We start from the raw sequence: 23,737 nt of genomic DNA on the forward strand, positions 1-23,737 counted from the left end.
GCGTAGATTCACAAGGTTAATTCCTGGGATGTCAGGACTGTCTTACGCAGAGAGGTTAGAGAGACTGGGCTTGTACAAGTTGGAATTAAGGAGATTGAGAGGGGATCTGATTGCAACATATAAGATTATTAAGGGATTGGACAAGATAGGCAGGAAATATGTTCCAGATGCTGGGAGAGTCTAGTACCAGAGGGCATGGTTTGAGAGTAAGGGGTAGGTCATTTAGGACAGAGTTAAGGAAAAACTTCTTCTCCCAGAGAGTTGTGGGGGTCTGGAATGCACTGCCTCGGAAGGTAGTGAAGGCCAATTCTCTGGACGCTTTCAAGAAGGAGCTAGATAGGTATCTTATGGATGGGGGAATCAAGGGATATGGGGACAAGGCAGGAACCGGGTATTGATAGTAGATGATCAGCCATGATCTCAAAATGGCGGTGCAGGCTCGAAGGGTCGAATGTTCTACTTCTGCACCTATTGTCTATTGTCTATTGTGCAGGATTCCCTAAAGATTAACTTGCAGTTTGAGTTGGTGTTGAGGAAGGCAAATGAGCATTCATTTTGAGTGGACTAGAATATAAAAACAAGGATGTAATTCAGAGGCTTTATAAGGCATTGGCCGGACTGCACATGGAGTGTTGTGAGCAGTTTTGGGCGCCTTATCTAAGAATAGATATGCTGGTATTAGAGAGAGTCCAGTGGAGGTTCATGAGAATGATTCTGGGAGTGATTGATGGCTGAGGGCCTGTACTTGCTGGAGCTTAGAAGAATGAGAGGATCTCATTGAAACCTATTGAATCTGAAAGGCCTAGATAGAGTGAAGAGGATGTTTCCTATAGTGGGGGAGTGTAGCAGCAGAGAGCACAGCCTCAGAATGGAGGGATGTCCCGTTAGAAGAGAGATGAGGGTTTTTTTTTATACAGATGGTAATACATGTGTGGAATTTATTGCCACAGATTGTTATGGAGGCCAAGTCAGTGGGTATACTTAAAGAGGAGGTTAATAGATTCTTGATTAATCAGGGTGTCAAAGGTTATGGAGAGAAGGCAGGAGAATGGGGTCAAGAAGGATAATAAATTAGCCATGATAAAATGGCAGAGCAGATGGTGGGATGAATGGTGCCATTCAGAATCAGAATCAGGTTTATTATCACCACATGTGATGTGAAATTTGTTAACTTAGCAGCAGCAGTTCAATGCAATACACAATATAGAAGAGAGAAAAAAATAATAATAAATAAGTAAGTAAATCAAATACAGTATATGTATATTGAATAGATTAAAAAACGTAAAAAAAAAAACCAGAACTACTGTGTATTAAAGTGAGTTAGTATTCACCGGTTCAATGCCCATTTAGGAATCGGATGGCAGAGGGGAAGAAGCTGTTCTTGGATCACTGAGTGTGTGCCTTCAGGCTTCTGTACCTCCTTCCTGATGGTAACAGTGAGAAAAGGGCATGCCCTGGGTGCTGCAGTCCTTAATAATGGATGCTGCCTTTCTGAGACACCGCTCCCTGAAAATGTCCTGGGTACTTTGTAGGCTAGTGCCCAAGATGGAACTGGGTACTTGTTCTGCTCCTGTGTCTAATGGTCTTTATAATGATGGAGGCCATCAAGGTGCAGTTAAGAAAGCTTCAAAGTAAAAGTAAATTCAAAGTAAATTTGTTATCAAAGTAGATACTTGTCACCATATACAGCCCTGAGATTCATTTTCTTGTGGTCATACTCAGTAATGCATAATAGAAGATAACCATTTAATAACCGTGATGCAGCCAGTCAGTACACTGTCCATCACACATCTGTAGAAGTTCGTCGAAGTTTTAGATGTCAAGTGGAATCTTCATAAACTCTTAAGGAAGTGGAGATGCTGTTTTGCTTTCTTCGTAATTACCCAGGACAGGTCCTCCAATGATGATAATACCAAGGAATTTAAAGTTACTGACCCTCTCCACCTCCGCCCTCCCCAGTGGGGATCAGTTCATGGACTTCGTTTCCTCCTCCTGAAGTCAATAATCAGCTGCTTGGTCTTGTGCCATTGAGTGGAGGTTGTTGTTGTGGGACCACTCAACCAGATTTTTCAATCTCCCTCTTATATGCTGATTCATCACCATCTTTGATTCAGCCCACAACAATGGTGTCATCGGCAAACTTGCATATGGCATTGGAGCGTGCTTAGCAACACAGTCATAAGTAAAAAGCGAGAAGAGCAGGGAATTAAGCAGCCTTATGGTGCTGATGGAGATTGTGGAGGAGATGTTGCCAATCCAAACTGACTGGGGTCTTTAAGTGAGGAAATTAATGATCCAATTGCATAAGATCTTGAAGCTTTGTGATTAATTTTGAGAGAATGATGGTATTGAATACTGAGTTGTAATTGATAAGGAGCGTGTATCTTTGCTGTCCAGATGTCCAGACTTGAATGAAGAATCAATGAGATGTCATCTGATGTGGAACTGTTGCACTGGTAGGCAAATTGGAGTGGATCCAAGTCGCTTCTCAGGCAGGGGTTGATATGTTTCATCATTAACCTCTCAGAACACCTAATCACTGTGGATGTAAGTCAGTTATTGAGGCCGGTTACCACGTTATTGTTAGGCACTGGTATTGTTATGTACCCCGTAACTGGGTGTCTGACCAGCAGAGAAAGAAGAATCCATTGGAGTCTGGTGGTACCAAACTAAAGGTGTTTATTATTAAACTACACAATACAATATCAAAAATGCAAATATACATATAAAACAAGTTAGCAATAATAAACCTAAAAATGCAGGAATAATAATAATCAATAATAAACAAGCTCTATTAATGTCTAGGGGTAAATGAATTGTCATAGGAAAGTATAGAGTTCAGTTCATAAATGCTGAGGTGGTTATGGTTGTTGTATTGAAATCGTTGGAGAGAGAGAGAGAGCGAGCGAGATGTAACAGCAACAGCTGCGGCAGATGTAACAACAACACCTTTTGTGGCTTTCTTAATCCGTCGTATCGTTGTGGTCATTCAGTTATGACCCCTCCCTCTGGTCTTTAACTAGACCGTTCTTCTGTGGTGGACTCGTCACTCTGGCATGAGTGGACACACACACAAGTCCCCACCGGCCCTGCTGTGACACTGTGAGCTTTACTGACTGATCTCCTGGTTCAGTCTCTGAAGCCCCCACCTTTCTGTGGGTTCCCAACACTCAATCAGTGTCCACTGGTGTGTCTGAAGGGTGTCTCTCCAGACCTGTCTTTTATCTCCACTCACGGGGTCTCAGCTATCCATCAACTCTGAATGACCGTGTCCATCAAATCAGGCCAGTCCTGCTGTCTTCTGAGGAATGTTAACGAGCAAAGTACAGTCCTTGTAGTGAAAGGTAAATAATCCAGGAAGAGTCAAAATACAGTAAATCAACAGTCTCTCTCCCCCTCTTATCTGTATCAAATGTTCTTTCTTGCCTGGGCTTTATCTCTCTCTTTTAATAGCAGCATAGCAACAGCAATAGTTTGTGGTTCTCGGGGGGGGGGGGGAATGGTTAACTCTGCACCCCATTTCCATCAGGTCTGTTCATCACTCATAACAGTATAAATGAAGCCTGTGTGTAGAAGGTGGGTACCTAAAACTGCCAAAGTGAGAGGTTAAAGATCTCAGTGAACCCTTCAGTCAGTTGATCAGTGTAGGTTTTTAGTACTTGGCCAGGATGTTTTTCATGGGTCCACCCTCCTGGTGGCTGCTCGCGTGTGGTTCTCAGAGACTGCTATCACTGGGATCGTCGGGGCTGTGGAAGTTTGTGATGGTTCCTGCTCTGATTTGACAGTCAAGGAAAGCATTGATCTCATCTGGAAGCAAAGCCTGTGGTCGCTTTGTTGCTTGATTTTACTTTATAAGAGGTGATAGCATTCAAGCCCTGCCACAATAGTCGAGCTTGGCTGGCAATCTGGCAGAACACCTGAGAATAAAATTGCAATACAGTGGATTCCATTAATCGGGACACATCAAGACCTGTACATTTTGGCCCTATTAAGCAGCTGCCCCAATTAGCTGAAGTTTTGGGGAAATAGAAAATCTATAAAACAATATGAACTACAATTTAACTGAAAAACAAATTATGTATTTAAATAAAATACAGAACAAATTAGAACACTACCAAAATTACTGAGGTGCTATAAAACTGTGTATCAGTTCCTAAGAATTATCGACAGGTAATTCATTCGGTGTTTTTTGGTTGAATGTAAATAAACAAAATCAGTGTAGATACTTAGTGCAGATAATGGACTGCCTTCAAACAATGCTTGTGATGACTGCATCTTCCAAATCTTCACTTTTAATTGCCACATTCATGATGATTGTCAATAGCTTCAAATTCTTCACAATTCCTAACTTGTTGAAGCAGTGAAATTGTATAATTTTCACTCCCAGCTTTTTCTAGCATCTCCATGCCTGAGTGCTTGAAACTGCAGAGCAAAACAATTCAGAATTTTTGTTCTGCTTATTTCTCACCGACTATCAGTGACAAAATTTATTACTTTTTTGACACAAACACACACAAGTAACACAACTGAAAAACTGCTATCAGCACGGTGTGTCTATCGGTGACACAACTTGCATACGATGGACGCTAGTTAGAAACTGTTTGGCAACAGTCTCCTGTCCCAATTAAGCAGCATCATGTCCCAAGTAAATGAAGCGAACCTGGCTACTTTCTCGCTTTGTTTTTGTTCCTTAAGATGTGTCAGAATAGATGGCTGTCCAATTATCCGTTAGCCCAATTAACCAGAATTTCTGTTTCTTGGCCCTAACTTTCCCATTCTACCTTATTTCTTCCCCTCTTCCACATCTCTGGACAAGTAGCACTGGAGGTGGTAGGATAATAAATTTTCACAGCTGGGAGGCTGTAGGTGTGGACTTCGTCTGCATGCAGTTGAAAAACAAAAGTTGCTGGAAAATTTTACAGAGTGAAAAAGTTTAACAGACTAAATGTTCACATGACCAAATGCTGGGATAGTCTGTGGATTTCCATATGCATTTGAAATATGCACATTTTTGCATGATGTAGTGGCATTTTAAACCAAATATTGTAACATTATTTCAAGATTTTGTGGCCTATGATGTATTTTCAGCTGCACTATATAAAGAAATCTTGAACTTGAGACTTAAGAATCTCAAGTTCTTATGAATCTCACTCTTATGCTCTGTAGATGTTGCACGATAGGAATAGAAGGTGAAGTGTAAATAAACCAAGACTTTCCTTAGACCTAGTGACTCCTTGATCAATAAGGAACTGTAAGGACGTGATCTCATTTTCATGTACAGGTTTTCCCTGCTATCCGAAGGTAGAACGTTCCTGTGAAACCATTTGTAAGCCGAAATGTCATAAAGCGAAGAATACCATTATATGGAAAAAATTTTTGAGCATTCCCAGACCCAAAAAATAACATACCGAATCATACCAAATAACACATCAAGGCTAAAATGACACTAACATATAGTAAAAGCAGGAATGATATGATAAATATACAGCCTATATAATGTAGAAATATTGTATGTACAGTGTAGTTTCACTAATCAAAATCGGGAAGACAGTGAATCAAAATCAATTTGGAGAAAAAAATCAGCATGTACATGCCTACACACATTCACGCATACGTACGTACGTACATGCATGCGCACACAACTGTCCGCACAAGGCTTCACAGTCATGGTAGTCTCTCGGGGTAAACACGTGTATAAAGCAGTCATTTTTTTTTGTAAAAACAAAAATCCTCTTTAGTTAGTGAAAACAGGTACTAATGTAGGTCTTTCGTAACAGTGAGCTGTCGTAAAGCGAACGTTTGAAAAACGGGGGCCACCTGTATCTACATTGACTATGCCTAGTTCTACAGTGATTTTCAAAGTTCACTCTAATCATTTCCTTAATAATCAGTTCTAGAATTTACCCTCTACTAATGTCAGGCTAAACAGCCCTTGGTTTCCTGTTTTCAATTGTGTTCTCCCTCACACTCAAAAACACACCGGCAACTAAATAACAGGATAACGTTTACTGCCTTGCAGATTGTGGAGTTTTGGAGAATGTCAACCTGTGCATTCAGATTCTTTCAACCCTTTAGCAGCAATAGTTACTTCTTAGGGATTTATCATCTTTCATTTTTTTAATGCTAATTTTTCTATTGTTGCTCCTAATTTACTTAAAACTTAAAAGATTTCTCAGAAATAGCAAAATGGGAGTACAACTCTAGATAATCAGATTTTATTGATTGTATGGAGGGGTAGCTGAGCAGCTCCAAAGAGAAGGAGCTACACATGAGTAGCAGCCACTCCACAATTATCAAAGTGCCAGACATTCTGATGTTCCGACAGCCCTACTGTTTGTAAATGTCTTTGATGAAAGAAGAATCTAGAAAATATTTGAAACCATTGAAATGATTCAAATAACTAAAGGAAGTTAATAGCTATGCTAAAAACAAGAAATTAATTTTAAACTAGGGTTTCCTTGTTTTACTTAATTATTAAAGTAAAATAGTTATCTTGGAGAAAGAGTTTGCATACTGCCACAGGCCTTTTGCAAACTTGAAAAATCCATTTGTTTTTGAATATATCATATGATTTTCAAATGTTATTCTGAAGAAGTGAGACACCATAATTGTAATGTTGGTATTTCACAAACAGAATAATAGCTCAAAAATAATCATAACCTGATGCACAAATAAACACTCAGTTACACATTTTTACAGGAGCACCATCGAGAGTGTCCTGACCAGCTGCATCACCGTCTGGTATGGGAATTGCAAGGCATCTGACCACAAGATCCTACAAAGGATTGTGAGGAGGACTGCTGAGAGGATTGTCGGGGTCTCTCTTCCACACTTCAGAGATATTTATCAGGAGCGTTGCACACACCGGGCCCTTAGCACTGTCAATGATCCCTCCCTTCCATCCAGCAATTAGTTTGATCCCCTACCATCAGGGAATAGGTACCGTAGCATTAGGACAAGAGCTGATAGGATGGGAAAGCTTCTTTCTCCAGGCCGTAAGACGACTGAATGCCCTGCCACCACCCAGCTTTCATCACGTTAGTAATGTTATGAAGCATCAGTAATGTTAAGTTGTTTACTTTTTAATCTGTGTAATAAATACACCTTATTATTTGTTAGTTTACATGTGGTAATATTCCTTTATGTGTTATGCTTGTGAGTTATATGCACTGTGTTGTGCATCTTGGTCCAGAGGAAGGTTGTTTCATTTGGTGGTATACATTAAATGTGTACAGTTGAATGACAATAAACTGAACTTGAACATGACTAAGCAAATCTTAGTATTTTGTTCTTTACATAGTGAAAATTGAAGGTTGGAAATTAAAAGTTTGCATCAATTCACTGCTTCTTTGTTGCTTGTATCTGCAAACTTCGATTCCAAGCCATTGTTCATTACTGGAGTATTTCTAGATAGTATCTTTGAAAATTTAGCAAATTGTTAGAACTCTGAGGATCTCAGCAGATCAGGCAGCATCTATGGAAATGAATAAGCAATCATAGTTTTAGGCTGAGAGCCTTCTTCAAGACTGGAAAGGAAGGTGGATAATGTCAAAATAGAAAAAGTGGGGAAGTGAGGGGTGGAGGGGAAGGGAGACCAGCTAGAAGGTGATAGGTGAAGTCAGGTGGGTGGGACTTTCCTCAGTAAGGTTTTTCCTCACTCCTCACACTTTCCCTCTGAATGCATTGCCCTCCACTCTCTGCACCAATACCAACCTTACCATCAAACCTGGAAGTTGCAGAAGGTTGTAAATCTAGTCAGCTTCATCTTTGGTGCTAGCCTGCAAACTACCCAGGACATCTTCAGGGAGCGGTGTCTCAGAAAGGCAGTGTCCGTTATTAAGGACCTCCAGCACCCAGGGCACGCCCTTTTCTCACTGTTATCATCGGGTGGGAGATACAAAAGCCTGAAGGCACACACTCAGTGATTCAGGAACAGCTTCTTCCCCACTGCCATCCGATTCCTAAATGGAACTTGAAGCTTTGGACACTACCTCACTTTTTTTAATATACAGTATTTCTGTTTTTGCACATTTAAAAAAATCTATTCAATACACGTAATTGATTTACTTGTTTATTTGTTATTATGTTTTGTTTTATTAATTATTTTTTTCTCTCTCTGCTAGATTATGCATTGCATTGAACTGCTGCTGCTAAGTTAACAAATTTCTTGTCACATACCGGTGATAATAAACCTGATTCTGATTCTGAAACAAAGGGAGTGCTGTTATAGTGTGGCGAACTGACCTCTATCTTGCTGTGGCTAGGCTGCAGCTCTCTGACACCTCCTCTTACTTACCCCTTGCAAAGGACTGCACTCAAGACCATCAAAAAATTGTCTCTGACACCATCACTAATGTTATCAACTCTAGCCAGCTCCCATCCATTGCCACCAAACTTGCAGTTCTATTACTCTGCACCGCTCATTTCTATCCCCCACCCAAGTTTCACAAACCTGACTGTACGTGTAGGCCCATTTTCCCTGCCTGCTCCTGCCCTATCGAACTTGTGAACGTATACCTAGACTCCATTCTATCCCCCTTGGTTCAATCCCTTCCTTCCTACATCTGCAGCATCTCACCTGCTCTCAATCTCCTCTGCAACTTTAAATTCTCTGGCCCTGACTGCCTCATTTTCGTCATGGATGTCCAGTCACTTTATACTTCTATGCCCCCCCCCCCCCCTTAAGAAGGCTTTAAAGCTCTCCACTTCATTCTCAATAGGAGACCCAGCTGGTTCCCCTCCACCACCACCCTCCTCTGTCTGACAGAGTTGGTCCACGATTTCTCCTTCGGCTCCTCCCACTTTCTCCAGGCTGAAGGAGTAGCCAAGGGCCCCAGCTATGACTGTTTTTCATTGGCTACGTAAAACAATCCAAGTTCCAAGCCTTCATTGGTTATGCTCCCCAAGTCTTTCTGCATTACTTTGATGACTCCATTGGTGCTGCTTCATGCACCCATGCTGAGCTTGTCAATTTCAGCAACTTTGCTTCCAACTTCCACAATGCCTGTAAACACACTGTTAATTTCTGACATCTCCCTCCTCTTTCTCATCTCTCTGTCTCCAGAGATGGAGTCTCTAGAGACTGTCTACCAGTATCTTTTATAAACCTACTGATTCCCATGGTTATATTGACGACGCCTCTTTCCACCCTACCTCCCGTTAAAAAAACCTTCATCTCTGATCCTTCATCTCTGGTACTTCTGTTCCCAAGGTGAGGCTTTCCTTTCCAGGACATCAGAGATGTCTTTCTCCTTTGAATAGGTTTCTGTTCCTCCACCACTGATGCTGCCCTCTCCTCCATTTCTTCCATTTGCTGATGTCTGTGCTCACCCTATCTTCCTGCCACTTTAACAGTGATAGAGTTCTTTTTGTCATCACCTGCTACCCCACAAGCCTCTGCATCCAACACATCATTCTCCACAACCTCTGTCATCTTCAAAAGGAGCCTATCACCAAACACATCTTTATCTCCCCCCCCCAACCCATTGCTATCTGCTTTCTGTAGGAATCACTTCCTCCATGATTCCCTTATCCATTCGTCCTTCGCAACAAATCTCCATCCTGACACGTATCCCTGCAAGCGACAGATATGCTATACTTGCCAGCCCTTACATCCATTCAGGGCCTCAAACAGTCTTTCCAGGTGAGCGAACACTTTTGTGAATCTGTTGGGGTCATCTATTGTATCTGGTGCAAGCAATGTGTACTCCACTACATTGGCGAGACCCAATGTTAGTTGGGGGAGTGCTATGTTGAGCACCTCCGCTCCATCCTCCAAAAGTGGAATTTCCCAGTGGCCAAACATTTTACTTCCTAACCCCATTCCCATTCTGACTTGTTGGTCCATGGCCTTGTTTCTTGTCACTATGATGACACTCTCAGGGTGGAAGAGCAACACTTCATATTCTGTTTAGGTAGCCTCAAACCTGTGGCATAATCATTGATTTCTCCTTCTGGTAATTTATTTTCCCTCATCCTTCTCTCTCATTCTATTCTTCACTCTGGCCATTACCTCTTCTCATTAACCTGTCATCTCTCCTTGGTGCCCCTCTTTCTTTCCTTTCTCCTATGGTTTACTCTCCTCTCCTTCTATCCTTTACATTTCCCATCCAGGTGGTTTCACCTATCACTTTCTACTGGATTCTCCTTTCCATCCCCTCCTTCCGCCACCTCCTTATTCTGGCATCTTCCCTGTGCCTTTCCAGTACTGAGGAAGGATCTCAGTCCAAATGTTAGCTATTTATTTATTTCTATAAATGCTGCCTAACCTACTGAGTTCCTTTAGCATTTAGTTTGTGTTTCCAGCATCTGCAGAAACTCTTGTGTATTAGGAATATTTATTGCTTCCTAATCTTTAATGAATTCAACCACCTTTTCTGAAGAATATTCAGAAATATTGGATACTAATTCAGAGAACTTCATTATTCACTTGTACACTTTATGTTTCCTCATTAATGATGTCTGTTACTGACTTTTTGAGTTGAACTATTGAAAAATAAGCTGAAGTGGTAATGGTGTAATTATCAACTAGCTATAAAGCTGTGTATTAGTTCTCTTGCTTTGAAATTTTGTACAGATAACATTATGTATAAATACTGTAATATGATATTATCAAGTCCTCCATTGACTTCTTGACAATATTATGTGCTAATCTGGAACAATTATTCTGAAAGCTTTTATGATGCTTCGTAGAGAACCATTAAGAAAAATGGAGGATAATGTAAGAAATTGGCTTTTAAGAGTGGTAGTTCTAGGGATTGAAGTTCGAACATATTTGAGGTTCATATTGCCCTGTAACAAATGGCAAGGTGGTGGCTGTGCTGAAGGAAGCAAGGATGGTGCAAACTGAAAAGTTAGAACTTAAAGAAATGTTGTTTTTAAGGATTAACCACATAACAATTACAACACGGAAACAGGCCATCTCGGCCCTTCTAGTCCATGTCGAACGCTTACTCTCACCTAGTCCCACCTACCTGCACTCTGCCCATAGCCCTCCATTCCTTTCCTGTCCATATACCTATCCAATTTTTTTAAAATGACAAAATCAAACCTGCTTCTACATCTTCTACCAGAAGCTTGTTCCACACAGCTACCACTCTCTGAGTAAAGAAGTTCCCCCTCGTGTTACCCCTAAACTTTTGCCCCTTAACTCTCAACTCATGTCCTGTTGTTTGAATCTCCCCTACTTTCAATGGAAAAAAGCCTATCCACGTCAATTCTATCTATCCCCATCATAATTTTAAATACCTCTATCAAGTCCTCCCTCAACCTTCTACGCTCCAAAGAATAAAGCCCTAACTTGTTCAACCTTTCTCTGTAACTTAAGTGCTGAAACCCAGGTAACATTCTAGTAAATTTCCTCTGTACTCTCTCTATTTTGTTGACATCTTTCCTATAATTCGGTGACCAGAACTGTACACAGTACTCCAAATTTGGCCTCACCAATGCCTTGTACAATTTTAACACTACATCCCAACTCCCATACTCAATGCTCTGATTTATAAAGGCCAGCATACCAAAAGCTTTTTTCACCACCCTATCCACATGAGATTCCACCTTCAGGGAACTATGCACCATTATTCCCAGATCACTCTGTTCTACTGCATTCTTCAATGCCCTACCATTTACCATGTATGTCCTATTTTGATTAGTCCTACCAAAATGTAGCACCTCACACTTATCAGCATTAAACTCCATCTGCCATCTTTCAGTCCACTCTTCTGACTGGCCTAAATCTCTCTGCAGGCTTTGAAAACCTACTTCATTATCCACAACGCCACCTATCTTAGTATCATCTGCATACTTACTAATCCAATTTACCACCCCATCATCCAGATCATTAATGTATATGACAAACAACATTGGACCCAGTACAGATCCCTGAGGCACACCACTAGTCACCGGCCTCCAACCTGACAAACAGTTATCCACCACTACTTTCTGGCATCTCCCATCCAGCTACTGTTGAATCCATTTTTCTACTTCAATATTAATACCTAACGATTGAACCTTCCTAACTAACCTTCCATGTGGAACCTTGTCAAAGGCCTTACTGAAGTCCATATAGACAACATCCACTGCTTTACCCTGGTCAACTTTCCTAGTAACCTCTTCCAAAAATTCAATAAGATTTGTCAAACATGACCTTCCACGCACAAATCCATGTTGACTGTTCCTAATCAGACCCTTTCTATCCAGATAATTATATATACCATCTCTCAGAATACTTTCCATTAATTTACCCACCACTGATGTCAAACTGACAGGCCTATAATTGCTAGGTTTACTCTTAGAACCCTTTTTAAACAATGGAACCACATGAGCAATACGCCAATCCTCTGGCACCATCCCCGTCTCTAACGACATTCGAAATATTTCGGTCAGAACCCCTGCTATTTCTACACTAACCTCCCTCAAGGTCCTAGGGAATATCTGGTCAGGACCTGGAGATTTATCCACTTTTATATTCTTTAAAAGCGCCAGTACTTCCTCTTCTTTAATCATCATAGTTTCCATAACTACCCTACTTATTTCTCTTACCTTACACGATTCAATATCCTTCTCCTTAGTGAATACCGAAGAAAAGAAATTGTTCAAAATCTCCCCCCATCTCTTTTGGCTTCTCACATAGCTGTCCACTCTGATTCTCTAAGGGACCAATTTTATCCCTCACTATCCTTTTGCTATTAATATAACTGTACAAACCCTTTGGATTTATTTTCACCTTATTTGCCAAAGCAACCTCATATCTTCTTTTAGCTTTTCTAATTTCTTTCTTAAGATTCTTAAGGTAGAGCTTGTAGGAATTTCTTGAGATGAAGATGTAAACCAGAGGAATTCAAAAATATAATTATTAAGATTACTTTATGCAACAGAATTACAGAAGAATGCTTACCTTTGAGCTTCTACAGCCAAATGTTTGTGCATCAATCTGTTGATCATGTGAGTCCGTGTCAATGCAGGAGCAAGGAACTGATATGTAACATTTAAATGAATACGTTATATCTTTCACGATGAACAAGGTAAAATGCTTTTCTGCTTCAATTATGTTAATCTTTCTCTCTCTTCTTAGTATCTGCCTACGGTGTTGTTTATTCATGAATTGAGCAAGCAAGAAGGAGCTTGGACCATCATTCCCATAATACCACAGTAAGTACCCTCAAGCAGTGTAGACAGAATGTCTGGTAGAGGTGATTATGATGACTCGGTGATTAAGTCATGCATTTAATTATATGTGTTGTTCTGACCAAATATAATTTTATTATTAGTTTAATGGTGTCCAATCAATGCTGTTATTGTAAATTTATCAAAAATTTGGAACAACTTGGTCTAACAGGGCCACAACACAAAATGTGTACGCCATGGTGTAAAAAAAAATTCAGATATAACTATTAGAATAAACCATGTTGAACCCTTCCTGAGTACCTGCTGCACCTCTATAAAAGCACTCTGTAATGCGGTGCTGACCCTGATGCACCTCTCGTCATGTTAGTGCAGTGAAATGTATGATACATGAGTAGTGATGAAATACTCGGGCTGGAAGTATTTTAAATTTTTTTTTGGATTTTGGAATATTTGCATCTATATAATAAAATAGCTTGGGGATTGACCCAAGTCTAAGCATGAAATCCATTACATATAACTTATACATATACTGTGAAAGTAGCTGTATATAATATTTTTAATCATTTTGTATAAGAAACAATAATGTGTACATTGAACCATCATAAACGTAAGCTGTCACTACCTCGGCTGTCCAGGTGGAGAGTCAGTGGCTGTTCGGTATCACCATTATTCACAACTCTAAATTTATGCCGGTAAGCAGTCTTTGTCCTACACTTGCTTAACACACATATGTACTCAACAGTAAAAATTATTGCATACCAGTAATATAATGAAAATATAATGTGGGCAGGGTAACAAAAGCAGCACAACAGTGTCGGGAGAAAACCCGAATCAGCTGTTGAACAACAACAAACAACGGCAGGCTTTCAGTCTCCACCTACAATGACATGGTTTGATTTAGAAGTTTGCAATACACTATATTTGTATTTAATATTTTTTATAGTTTTATGTAAGGAATGAAAACAAAAGATTGAATTTAATCACAGGTTATTAAAAATGAAAACTGAAAAAAGTCAACACTTTATTTTTAATGCAATAACGATGCTGGTCATGTTACACTCAAACATGGGATTTTAGGTGGAGATGAAGTTCAGATTTCACGCAAAAATAATATGTTTTGTAATTGTAATTACCAAAAAAACATAATGGTCTTTGCTTACAAAGTAAGATAAATGCCACAGCAAGCACAACAACTATGTCAGTTCTGAGAAACCTGAGGGAAGAGGGTACATCTTTGTAAGGAGGAACATCAGAAGTGGTTGAGGGACCTGGAAGCGGATGCTTTCGAGATGAGGAGGCTCTGTGCTGGATGACTTTTTTAAATGTTTCCTGCAGTGTTGTCTGTCTCATTAAAAGGGTTTTTGTTGCAGCCATCTTTCTTTGGTTTTTATAAACTAATCTGATTTCTTGTTCTGTTGTGAATGCAGACTACACTAGATCTTCAAAAAGTCCATAATACATTTTCACCATGTCATCTGTGGGCAGCTTTTCTACTGTGTTAACAGTATCATCTTCATCTTCGCTATTCATGATCAGCAGACGCTTTATCACCATAAATCTTTAAATATTTAATGCTGTGTCTTTTCTTAAATTTCTGCAATTAAACTTCTGAATATTCACAATTCCCTTCAATTTTGAGCTTGTCATGATAGATTTTGCTTGTTTCATGATCAACATACCATTAAATGGCATATGTTCACTAATCTTTCAATACATGTTTGAGATCTTAATACTTTTCTTTATGGAGTGGTTTTCTATGTTTCATTAGCTCCTTTTAGAAACTTAGAAAACCTACAGCACAATACAGGCCCTTCGGCCCACAAAGCTGTGCCAAACATGTACTTTTTTCATTACTTTCAGCATAGAACTTTTAACAGTTTATTCTTTTGTTTCTTCGGGTCAGAGATGGTGATCTTTTCTATACCATACTCGTCCGGCAGATGCTTCACGCTTGCACCACACTCAGCATTTTCCAATAACTTGATTTTTTGTGTTATAAATTCTTCCTTTTCTTTTCACTATTGCCCATAGGGGTGATTGCAGGTCTTTCTGACATTTTCAACAATATCTTCACAGCGTAGAGCAGCAAAGGAACATGGTCATCTCTGTGAGTAAAGCATGAAGGTCTGGCAATGATGACTGCTGAAAACAAACTCAGAGTGTGTGAGGTCACTTCTCAGAACTATCTGTGGTGCACATCGCCTGGGAACCTTACCGATGTCTTGTGCAATTTTGCACTTGTGGCTTCATGTCAGCACTATAAAAAATTTTGGGTTTTTGATTTCTGGATAAGGGATACTCAGTCTATAATTGCCTTAGATATCTACCACAGGTAGAAGTGAATTTTCAATACAAAGCGCTTGGAAAGTAATCATTGATCAAATGTGTTGGCTTATTTCATTTTCTTTACATCTTTTTGATTGAGTTAAATTGTGTTTTTGTGCATATGTGCCAGATGAACACTTTAATTCCAGATGACTTTCACTTTTATCACAGGGAAAATAATGAAAGCAGTATACTTTAAATTAATTTTGTTCAACAAATGTAGATACATAAAACTGCAATTTTTTTAGAAATGTGAAACATAAGCTTACATGTTTAACACTTAAATGTTGTGATCAGATCTAAAATTTCTTCATAGAAATGTATTCTGACAAATGAACTAAAGGCAGAGTGGATGCAGTAAATGGTGGTGGGGATTGATATTAATCATATCTAGTTTGAGCTACCTGTGGCTCTCTCAGGACGAGATGATGGACAAAGAGCTTGACAGTAAAATTCCAATGATAGGATAAGAAAGGTTATATCAAGAATGAATTTTTGGAATCTGAGTCAAGACTTTCCATTGTATCCCTACTGATGACGTACAAATTGAATGCAGATGGTGCTGCATAAGCATAACCTTTACAGGAGACTACTTTTGGATGAATAAAAGTGAAACTAATTGAGGACTGCAATTGGGGACAATGAAATACATCATTTTCAAGAATGCTGAAGTACCTCATGACCTCAGAACTTTCAAAGTTATTTTTAGAGGTAGTGGAGAAATAATATTAAAAATGGTAGCCAGTTTATGTACAGCAAGGTCACACAGGAAAAATGTGATTGTGACAGAATATGTGAATTTCAATGATGCTGTTTAAATACTGATATTATTCTTCTAATTAATACTAGGTGATCTTTAGCTTTAGATACCAGAAAAGACTGTAATTTAATATTTATTCCACATTCTTCCAGAACTGTGCAGGAATATCACTTGTCTGATTGGTATATTATGAGTACCTTAGAGACGTAATGTGGTTGATTTCACTTTGACTCTTTCTCATGCTCCTTTGTAAACAGTTTAACCAGCATCTGTGGAATATCTTGGGTTTATAATCTGGGATATTTATGTACTGGTTATGTCCAATTTGTAAACAGTACTATAAGGTCCATACTCACATAATTTATGTTCAATATGCACTTGCCAGTGTGTTTAATCTTTCATCCCATTTCCGTAGAGAACTGCTAATTATGCTGTAGGTTACACTATGCTAACTTTTTTATTTTGCTGTGTTTGTCAGATATGACTTACCACACATATGCCACGAGTGTTATTGTATTAAGAGCATGTGAAAGCTTACCTTTTGACCATTTATGATTATGGCCCAGGAACTGGAGTGTGCCATTATAGCTTCTCTACAGTGGTGCTGGAAAGTTTGTGAACCCTGTAGAATTTTCTCTATTTCTGCAAAACTATGACCCAAAATGTGATCAGATCTTAACTTAAGTCCGAAAACTCGATAAAGAGAACTCAATTAAATAAATAACACAAAAACATGATACTTGTTCATTTATTTATTGAGAAAAATGATCCAATATTACATATATTTGTTGGAAAAAGAATGTGTATCTCTGGGGTAATACCTTCTACGAAAGCTGTTTGGAGTCAGGTATTCCAATCAATGAGATGAGATTGGAGGTGTGGGTTGTAGAGGTGCCCTGCCCAATTAAAAAAAAGACACACAAAGTTGGGTTACTGACACAGCCTGCTCTTCTCAAGAAAGATCTGTTTATGTGCACCATGCCTTGATCAAAACAACTTTCAGAGGACCTTGGAAGAAGAAATGTAGAGATGCATGAAGTTGGAAAAGTCTATAAAAGCATTTCTAAAGACCTGAGTGTTCATCAGTCCACAGTTAGAGAAATTGTCTACAAATGGAGGAAACTCAGTACTGTTGCTATTCCCGCTAGGAGTGGGCATCCTGCAAAGATCACACCAAGAGCACATCCTTCAATTCTGAAGGAGATGAAAAAGAACTCAACGGTAACAGTAAAAGACCTGCATTATTCTCTAGAACTTGCTAAAGTCTCTGTTCATACGTCCGCTATAAGAAAAGCACTGAACAAAAAAAAAGTTCATGGAAGGACACCAGGGAAGAAACATGCTCTCCAAAAAAACATTGCTGCATGTCTCAAGTTTGCAAAAGACCACCTAGATGTTCTACAACAGTTCTGGGACAATGAACTGTGGACAGATGAGACAAAAGTTGAACTGTTTTGGCAAATGCACGTTGCTATGTTTAGAGAAAAAAAAGGCACTGCACACCAACACCAAAATGTCATCACAACTGTGAAGCATGGTGGAAAGAGTATCATGGTTTGGGGCTGCTTTGCTGCCTCAGCCTGGACATCATTGAGGGAACAATGAATTCAAAATTGTATCAAGACATTTTACAGGAGAATTTCAGGGTAGCAGTCTGTCACCTGAAGCTTAATAGAAGTTGGATAATACAACAATCCAAAAGGCAAGAGTAAATCAACAACAGAATGGTTTAAAAAAAGAAGAAAATTCATGTTTTGGAATAGTCAAGTCAAAGTCCTGACCTTAAAAAAAATCCTATAGAAATGTTATGGAATGACCTGAAGCAAGCAGTTTATGCAAGGAAACTCACCAACATCCCAGAGTTGAAGCAGTTTTGTATGGTGGAATGACCTAAAGTTCCCCCAAGCCAATGTGTAGAACTGATCAATAGTCACCAGAAATGTTTGATTGAAGTTATTGGTGTACAAGGGGGTCACACCAGTTACAGAAAGCAAAGATTCACATACTTTTTCCAACTAATACTTGTAATATTAGATCATTTTTCTTAATAAATAAATGAACAAGTATAATGTTTATGTATTATTTATTAGGTTCTCTTTATCTAATTTTAGGACTTGCATGAAGATCTGATCACATTGTAGGTCATATTTATGCAGAAATAAAGAAAATTCTACAGGATTCACAAACTTTCTAGCACCACTGTATATGGATGAGAAGTTGTTGCTAGTGGAAGCTGTGGTGTGGAAGGATGGTAGTGAATGCCGCAGAGTGTTTGGGGGGCACCAGGGAATTGTAGCCTTGTGGGCATGCAGCAAGAGATGATTGAGACTTAGTTACATGAGACTTGTGCAATCAGAGCATTGGAAAGCCAGGGCCTTGTAGGATTGTAGCATTGAAACACTTGGGCTATGGAGGTGAGGTGCTTCTTGGTGAGTTGGTTGCAAACTGGGACCCAATTGGTGGTCAACCATTTCTGTGTTTCACTTTATCCGAAACACATTTTCAAATGCACAGCATTGAAATAAACCGAACTATGTGATCTAATTTCTGAAATAGTTTTTTCCCCTTATCCAACTTCTTGAGAATCAGCGAACAGTTTATTATATGAAAACTTCAATATAACAAAACCAGGAACTCAGTGTTCCTTGGGGGCCCAGACTAAATCATTTATCTGCAGGATCTGCTGAATAAATGCTGCTTCTATCAATAAATGGAAATGTAATCTTGTTAATAAAAACAGAAAATGCTGGCAGAATTCAGCAGGCCAGACAGCATCTATGGGAGGAGGTAGTGACGACGTTTCGGGCCGAAACCCTTCATCAGGAGTCAATGTAATCTTGTTACTCTTTTTTGATAGTTTTCTAAAACAAAGATTCAGAACAATTATAGATAAATCTGACAATTTAGGTTTTATAATTTAATACAAACTAAATTATCAAGGAATGGTCATATTGTAAAGCAACATTGTAGTTTGAGCAAACATGTAATTCATTGTAGGGCATGTTACAACCCTTACAGTTCTTAAATTCCTTTTGTAGATTAAAATTCACTACTGTTATTCTATTGTTCCCAAGTTTATCATGGAAGCGCTTTATCCCTCCACTTCTGCTCTGCAGTCCTCCAATGACAGTACTTTCCAGCAACTATAGTGTGCTGCTGATCAATGAATGTCTCTATGCGTTATGGATAAGAATTCTTAATTATCCAAAATTATTAAAGGATTTCTCACCGCATCTGAAATGTTCAATTTCCAAAGCCATAATAAAGAGATTGGGTGGTGGAAATGGGGAGTTTAATAACATAACTGTAAAAGTTGAACAAAAACCTAGTAACCATTGATTCTCATTTATGAGTTTTGACAAATAAGATGTTGAAATCAAAGTAAGTGATTATCAGCATGCTATGTAATGACAATAGCAAGGTCTAATATATGTATTGCCACGTTGAATAAGCTGCTCAGATTCACTGATTAATCTGTTCTTTCAGTTCATTTATGAAGAAAGATTATTGGAGTAAAGAATAAAGTCAAGTTGCTTTATTTAAACTTTAGGTGCCATTATTTCTTAGTCAAGTGCCATACACGTTCTTTATCTTTTTTTACTGACATAGAGTGGAACATAGAGTAAAACCCCTGCTTTACTTGAAATAAATTGTTGCTTTACAGGCCATCTGGGTGGTGGGACCTGAGGAGATGAAAGGACCGTTGTTGCATTGTACAAGGTTGCAAGGAAAAGTGCTGTAATTTGGGGAATGGTAAATTGGTAAGGAAGAGTGGACCAGGAAGTCTTAAATTGAATGAATCCTTCAAAATGTTGAAAGCGATGGGAAGCGTTAATTGATGAAATTTCTTTTCAGTTTTGATGAAATGTTGCACACCTGAAACATAGTTTTTTCTTTTTACAGATGCTGCCTAATCAGCAGGTCAATGTTTGTTTTAGGTTTCCAGCATCTGCAGTGTTTTGATTTCTTTTTAGCATAACTTGCTCCTCCAGACAAAGTGAATGAAAAATTCAAGTGTTGCTTGCACGTGCTGGAAGTATGAGGAATAGAACCTGGGTAACACCAAGCCCTTTAAAACAGTGATTTGTTGGCAAATGGACGGTAACAATTCAGTTAGGTGTTTGAGTCCGTGTCTGTCTAATGAAGGGCATCACCTTGCCGGACTGTTGAAGAGTGACGAGAGGAAGCTCTGCACTTAGGGGCCTTAAGTTTCAGACACTGATGTCATTTCATGAACAGCAGGGTTCTGGGATCGATCATTGACAAACACTGGCAAGGACATCGGTGGGTGAATTCATTAATGTTCTGAAGAAGGCAACTAATTCATGCTTCACAGAGCTTATTTTGTATCCCCAGGGCAGCACTTAAACAATGCCTACAGCGTATTGAAGGATGGATTTCTGGTGTTCATAGGTGCTTGCAAAGTTCATGTAAAACATGATGGTTGCAGTTATGCTTATAATTGTCTGAGTTTTCACTATAGCTCTCAACAAACTTGATGACTTCTGCACACACTGATGTGAGATATTGGCCTTCAAATTCTACATAATAGTTGTGTTAAGGAAGGAAGAATATCCTCCAGATATTCCCATTGGAGGTTTTCAGCAAGCAAGGCCTGAGGGTGTTGTTGGGTGGCAGTGCCAAGCAGGCTCTCAAGTTTTAATCTTGGCTTGGTCTGCTTTTTATGAACCCTCCTTTCTTTCATGAGTCTGATGGACATGGTGGTACAGATCGTGCAATGTTCTGTTCAGCAGCCATCTGCCCTCGTGATATTCACATCACGGTGGTTTCTAGCACGGAAGATGACAGAGTCATTGAGATGCCATTGTTTAGATCGGGATGCTGCAAGATGTCTTGAATTTGTTTTTCTGCCAAAAAAGTGTGTTGACGATAAGACAGAAGTAGTAGTCCATCTGTGTTGATGTTTCCAATGTCTTCCTTTCCTATGGTACTCTTCCAAAGGTTGAAGTCTCAACTGACCCTGGCATTGACATCCTCTAAGAGAATTATCTTGGGGATGCTCAACAGTGTCACATTTAGGCAGGCGTAGTAGGCCTCTTTTCCATAGAATCTAGAGTTGGTGCATAAGCTCTCATGACAGTTGCCTTCTGGTTGTTGGCAAGCACCAGATGGATCATCAACTGCCTTCCCTTTCCAGAAAAAATGTGATCATCCTTTTCCTTCAGTTGCCCTTTGTCTGCCATATGGGTTTCAGAAAGCGCAGCTGGGTCAGTCTGGCATCCCCTCGATTCTCTGGTGATGATCTCAGTTTTCCTCTCTGTTGCACTTTCTATCCACGTGCACACATTCCAGGCTCCAAAGGTATTTTTTCTTTATTTCTTACCACATATGGTGATCCCTCTAGACACAGTAATTCCAGTCAGAATGTTGAGGCAGGCTATTTTTAAGGAACGTTTTCTAGCTCCTTCCCTGAGTGGGGTGAGTAAAGTGGATCGTAAATAGGGCTGCTCCGTTGTGGGTTCAGCTGATGAAGGGCTCTTTCTGCGTCAGCCCAACAGCCCAGTGACTGAATCAAACACCCACCACCCAATGTGCCAGCTCATGACTAGGGGCTTCCAGACCTGACAATACTGCCGTCTTTGCCGCTTACTGATTGCCTTGAGACTTCATCTGTAATGTTAGGGTGGATTCTCTTAATGGAGAATGCCTGTGCGTGACTTTGTTTAATGTGAGGAGGCTGATTCGCAGGCAGCCACCACTTAGTCCTTCACAGATCAGCCTCAGGGTCCAGTGGCATGGAGTGCAAGACATCTAGGAACCCTTCACTGCCGCGCCTTTCTTCTGCTTTCACTGTCATTGTGATGTGTCAACATCTTCCACCAGTTCCACTGTTGAGGTCTTGATTGGATCACGCTTTCTCAAGAACCTCCCCCTGAACATACTGCCATGGGTGACCCTACCAAGAGATAATCAACAGACGGCATTGCTCTCAGGAACTCCAAGCCTATCCACCATGACAAGGTGATGATCCTCGAAGGGACATTATATAAGTGACAGAAGGCGTGCACAACCATACAAACTAGCTACTTTTTCACCTTGTACCTCCTGCACCTTCTGTGGAAGAGGCTGACGTTTCCATGTGGATCTCATCTGTAACCTGAGAACTCACTTCATCTGATGGAAGCAAGTCATCCTTAAACCTGAAGGGCTCCTATAGTGAAGATTCATTTGCAAATTGACCAGAAATGAGACATACTCAGTAAGTTGCAAATGTTCCAACGCTGGGTCATTTAATTCATTCAGATTGACTTGCACAAGCTGCGCCTTGCTGTTATCTTTCCCTCATTTTTAAGAACTTGCTTGATTTGAACATTGATTGTCCTTTAGTGCAGAAAGTTAACCGTGAGTTCTTCTTTGATAATGTGGTATTTAATGCATGGAAAATATATCCCTCTTACAGAGAAAAACAACAATTTAAACTAATTAGATTGTGGCTTGTAAAACATTGTTACTAATTTTTCATAATGTCAAGTTTTAAATATTAGCATTTTTCCTTCTATTCTCTTTCCCTCTCTTGTATTCCAGTCAGTATTTCTCACTTTTTGAACCTAACCTTTTCAAATCTGATTTGATCCATTCATTCACTTAAATTAATTCTGTTTCCCCATCATTATTTCCTTTCTTAATTCTCATTGAATAAGGAGATAACATTGATTTTTCATTTTATTAAGGACATGGATATCCATCACCCTTTATTAAAATGGACTTCCACAATATGTGGGAGTATTGAACTGGTACAAAAAAATCTGACAAATGGTGCCCCTACGCATTATCTTACACAAGTGTAATTTGCCTGAATATTAAAACCTTTAAAGATTTTAGATATATACTTGTAAGAGTACAAAAATATCAATACTGTAGTTTTCTTTTTCCAGCCATTACTTGGAAATATTGTTTGAAATTGTGAAATTTATCTCAACTTTCTAAACAGAGAGAATACTGGCAATAAGACTAATGCATACAATATGACAGTTCTATTATAGAGGAAACAGAGCAGGAAGTTTAAAGGTCAATGGGATTTCATTCCACGATGAATTCTGTACAGTGAGCAATCCTGAAAGAAATATCATGATCTCAGAAGACACTGAGATGATTTAAACATCACTGCTTATATCAGTAGACTGAACACCCCCATAGAAAATGTATCTTGTGCAGAAATTTGGGTTCTTTAAGGAACATTTCATATGTCAGGAAATGCAGAGATACCATATGTTTTCCTGGTGGCCCAATGGACCTGTGAGAGGAGGCTACACACAGGTTGGGGCAAGAGATTTAAAAAGGTATGTTCACAGGCTTTCAGCTTTTACCTGCGGCTCAATCAAATCGCAATTCACTAGCAAAGGAGAATTTAAAATAAGGTAGGGACAAGCAGAGTGGCCAATGTTGGAGCGGACCAGTGTTAGAGTGAGGAAGCTTGGGCGAGGTAAGTTTCTGTAAATTTTCTTTTTCGTTCTTCATCTTTAGTGCATAATTAGTACAGTGAGAATGGCTCCAGAGATTGTGTGG

At 39.4% G+C, this 23,737-nt stretch overlaps 1 protein-coding gene across 1 annotated transcript in view; it reads left to right on the top strand.

Annotated features, from left to right (window-relative positions):
• b3glcta (beta 3-glucosyltransferase a) overlaps nt 1-23,737 on the top strand; it is a 185,844-nt gene that overhangs the window by 60,610 nt on the left and 101,497 nt on the right. Inside the window, exon 5 of the mRNA XM_073043851.1 lies at nt 13,073-13,149. Within this exon, the coding sequence (XP_072899952.1) occupies nt 13,073-13,149 (77 nt within the window). The remainder of the gene's footprint in view (nt 1-13,072; nt 13,150-23,737) is intronic.

Source organism: Hemitrygon akajei, chromosome 4 (genome assembly GCF_048418815.1).
Source record: "Hemitrygon akajei chromosome 4, sHemAka1.3, whole genome shotgun sequence".
NCBI lineage: Eukaryota > Metazoa > Chordata > Chondrichthyes > Myliobatiformes > Dasyatidae > Hemitrygon > Hemitrygon akajei.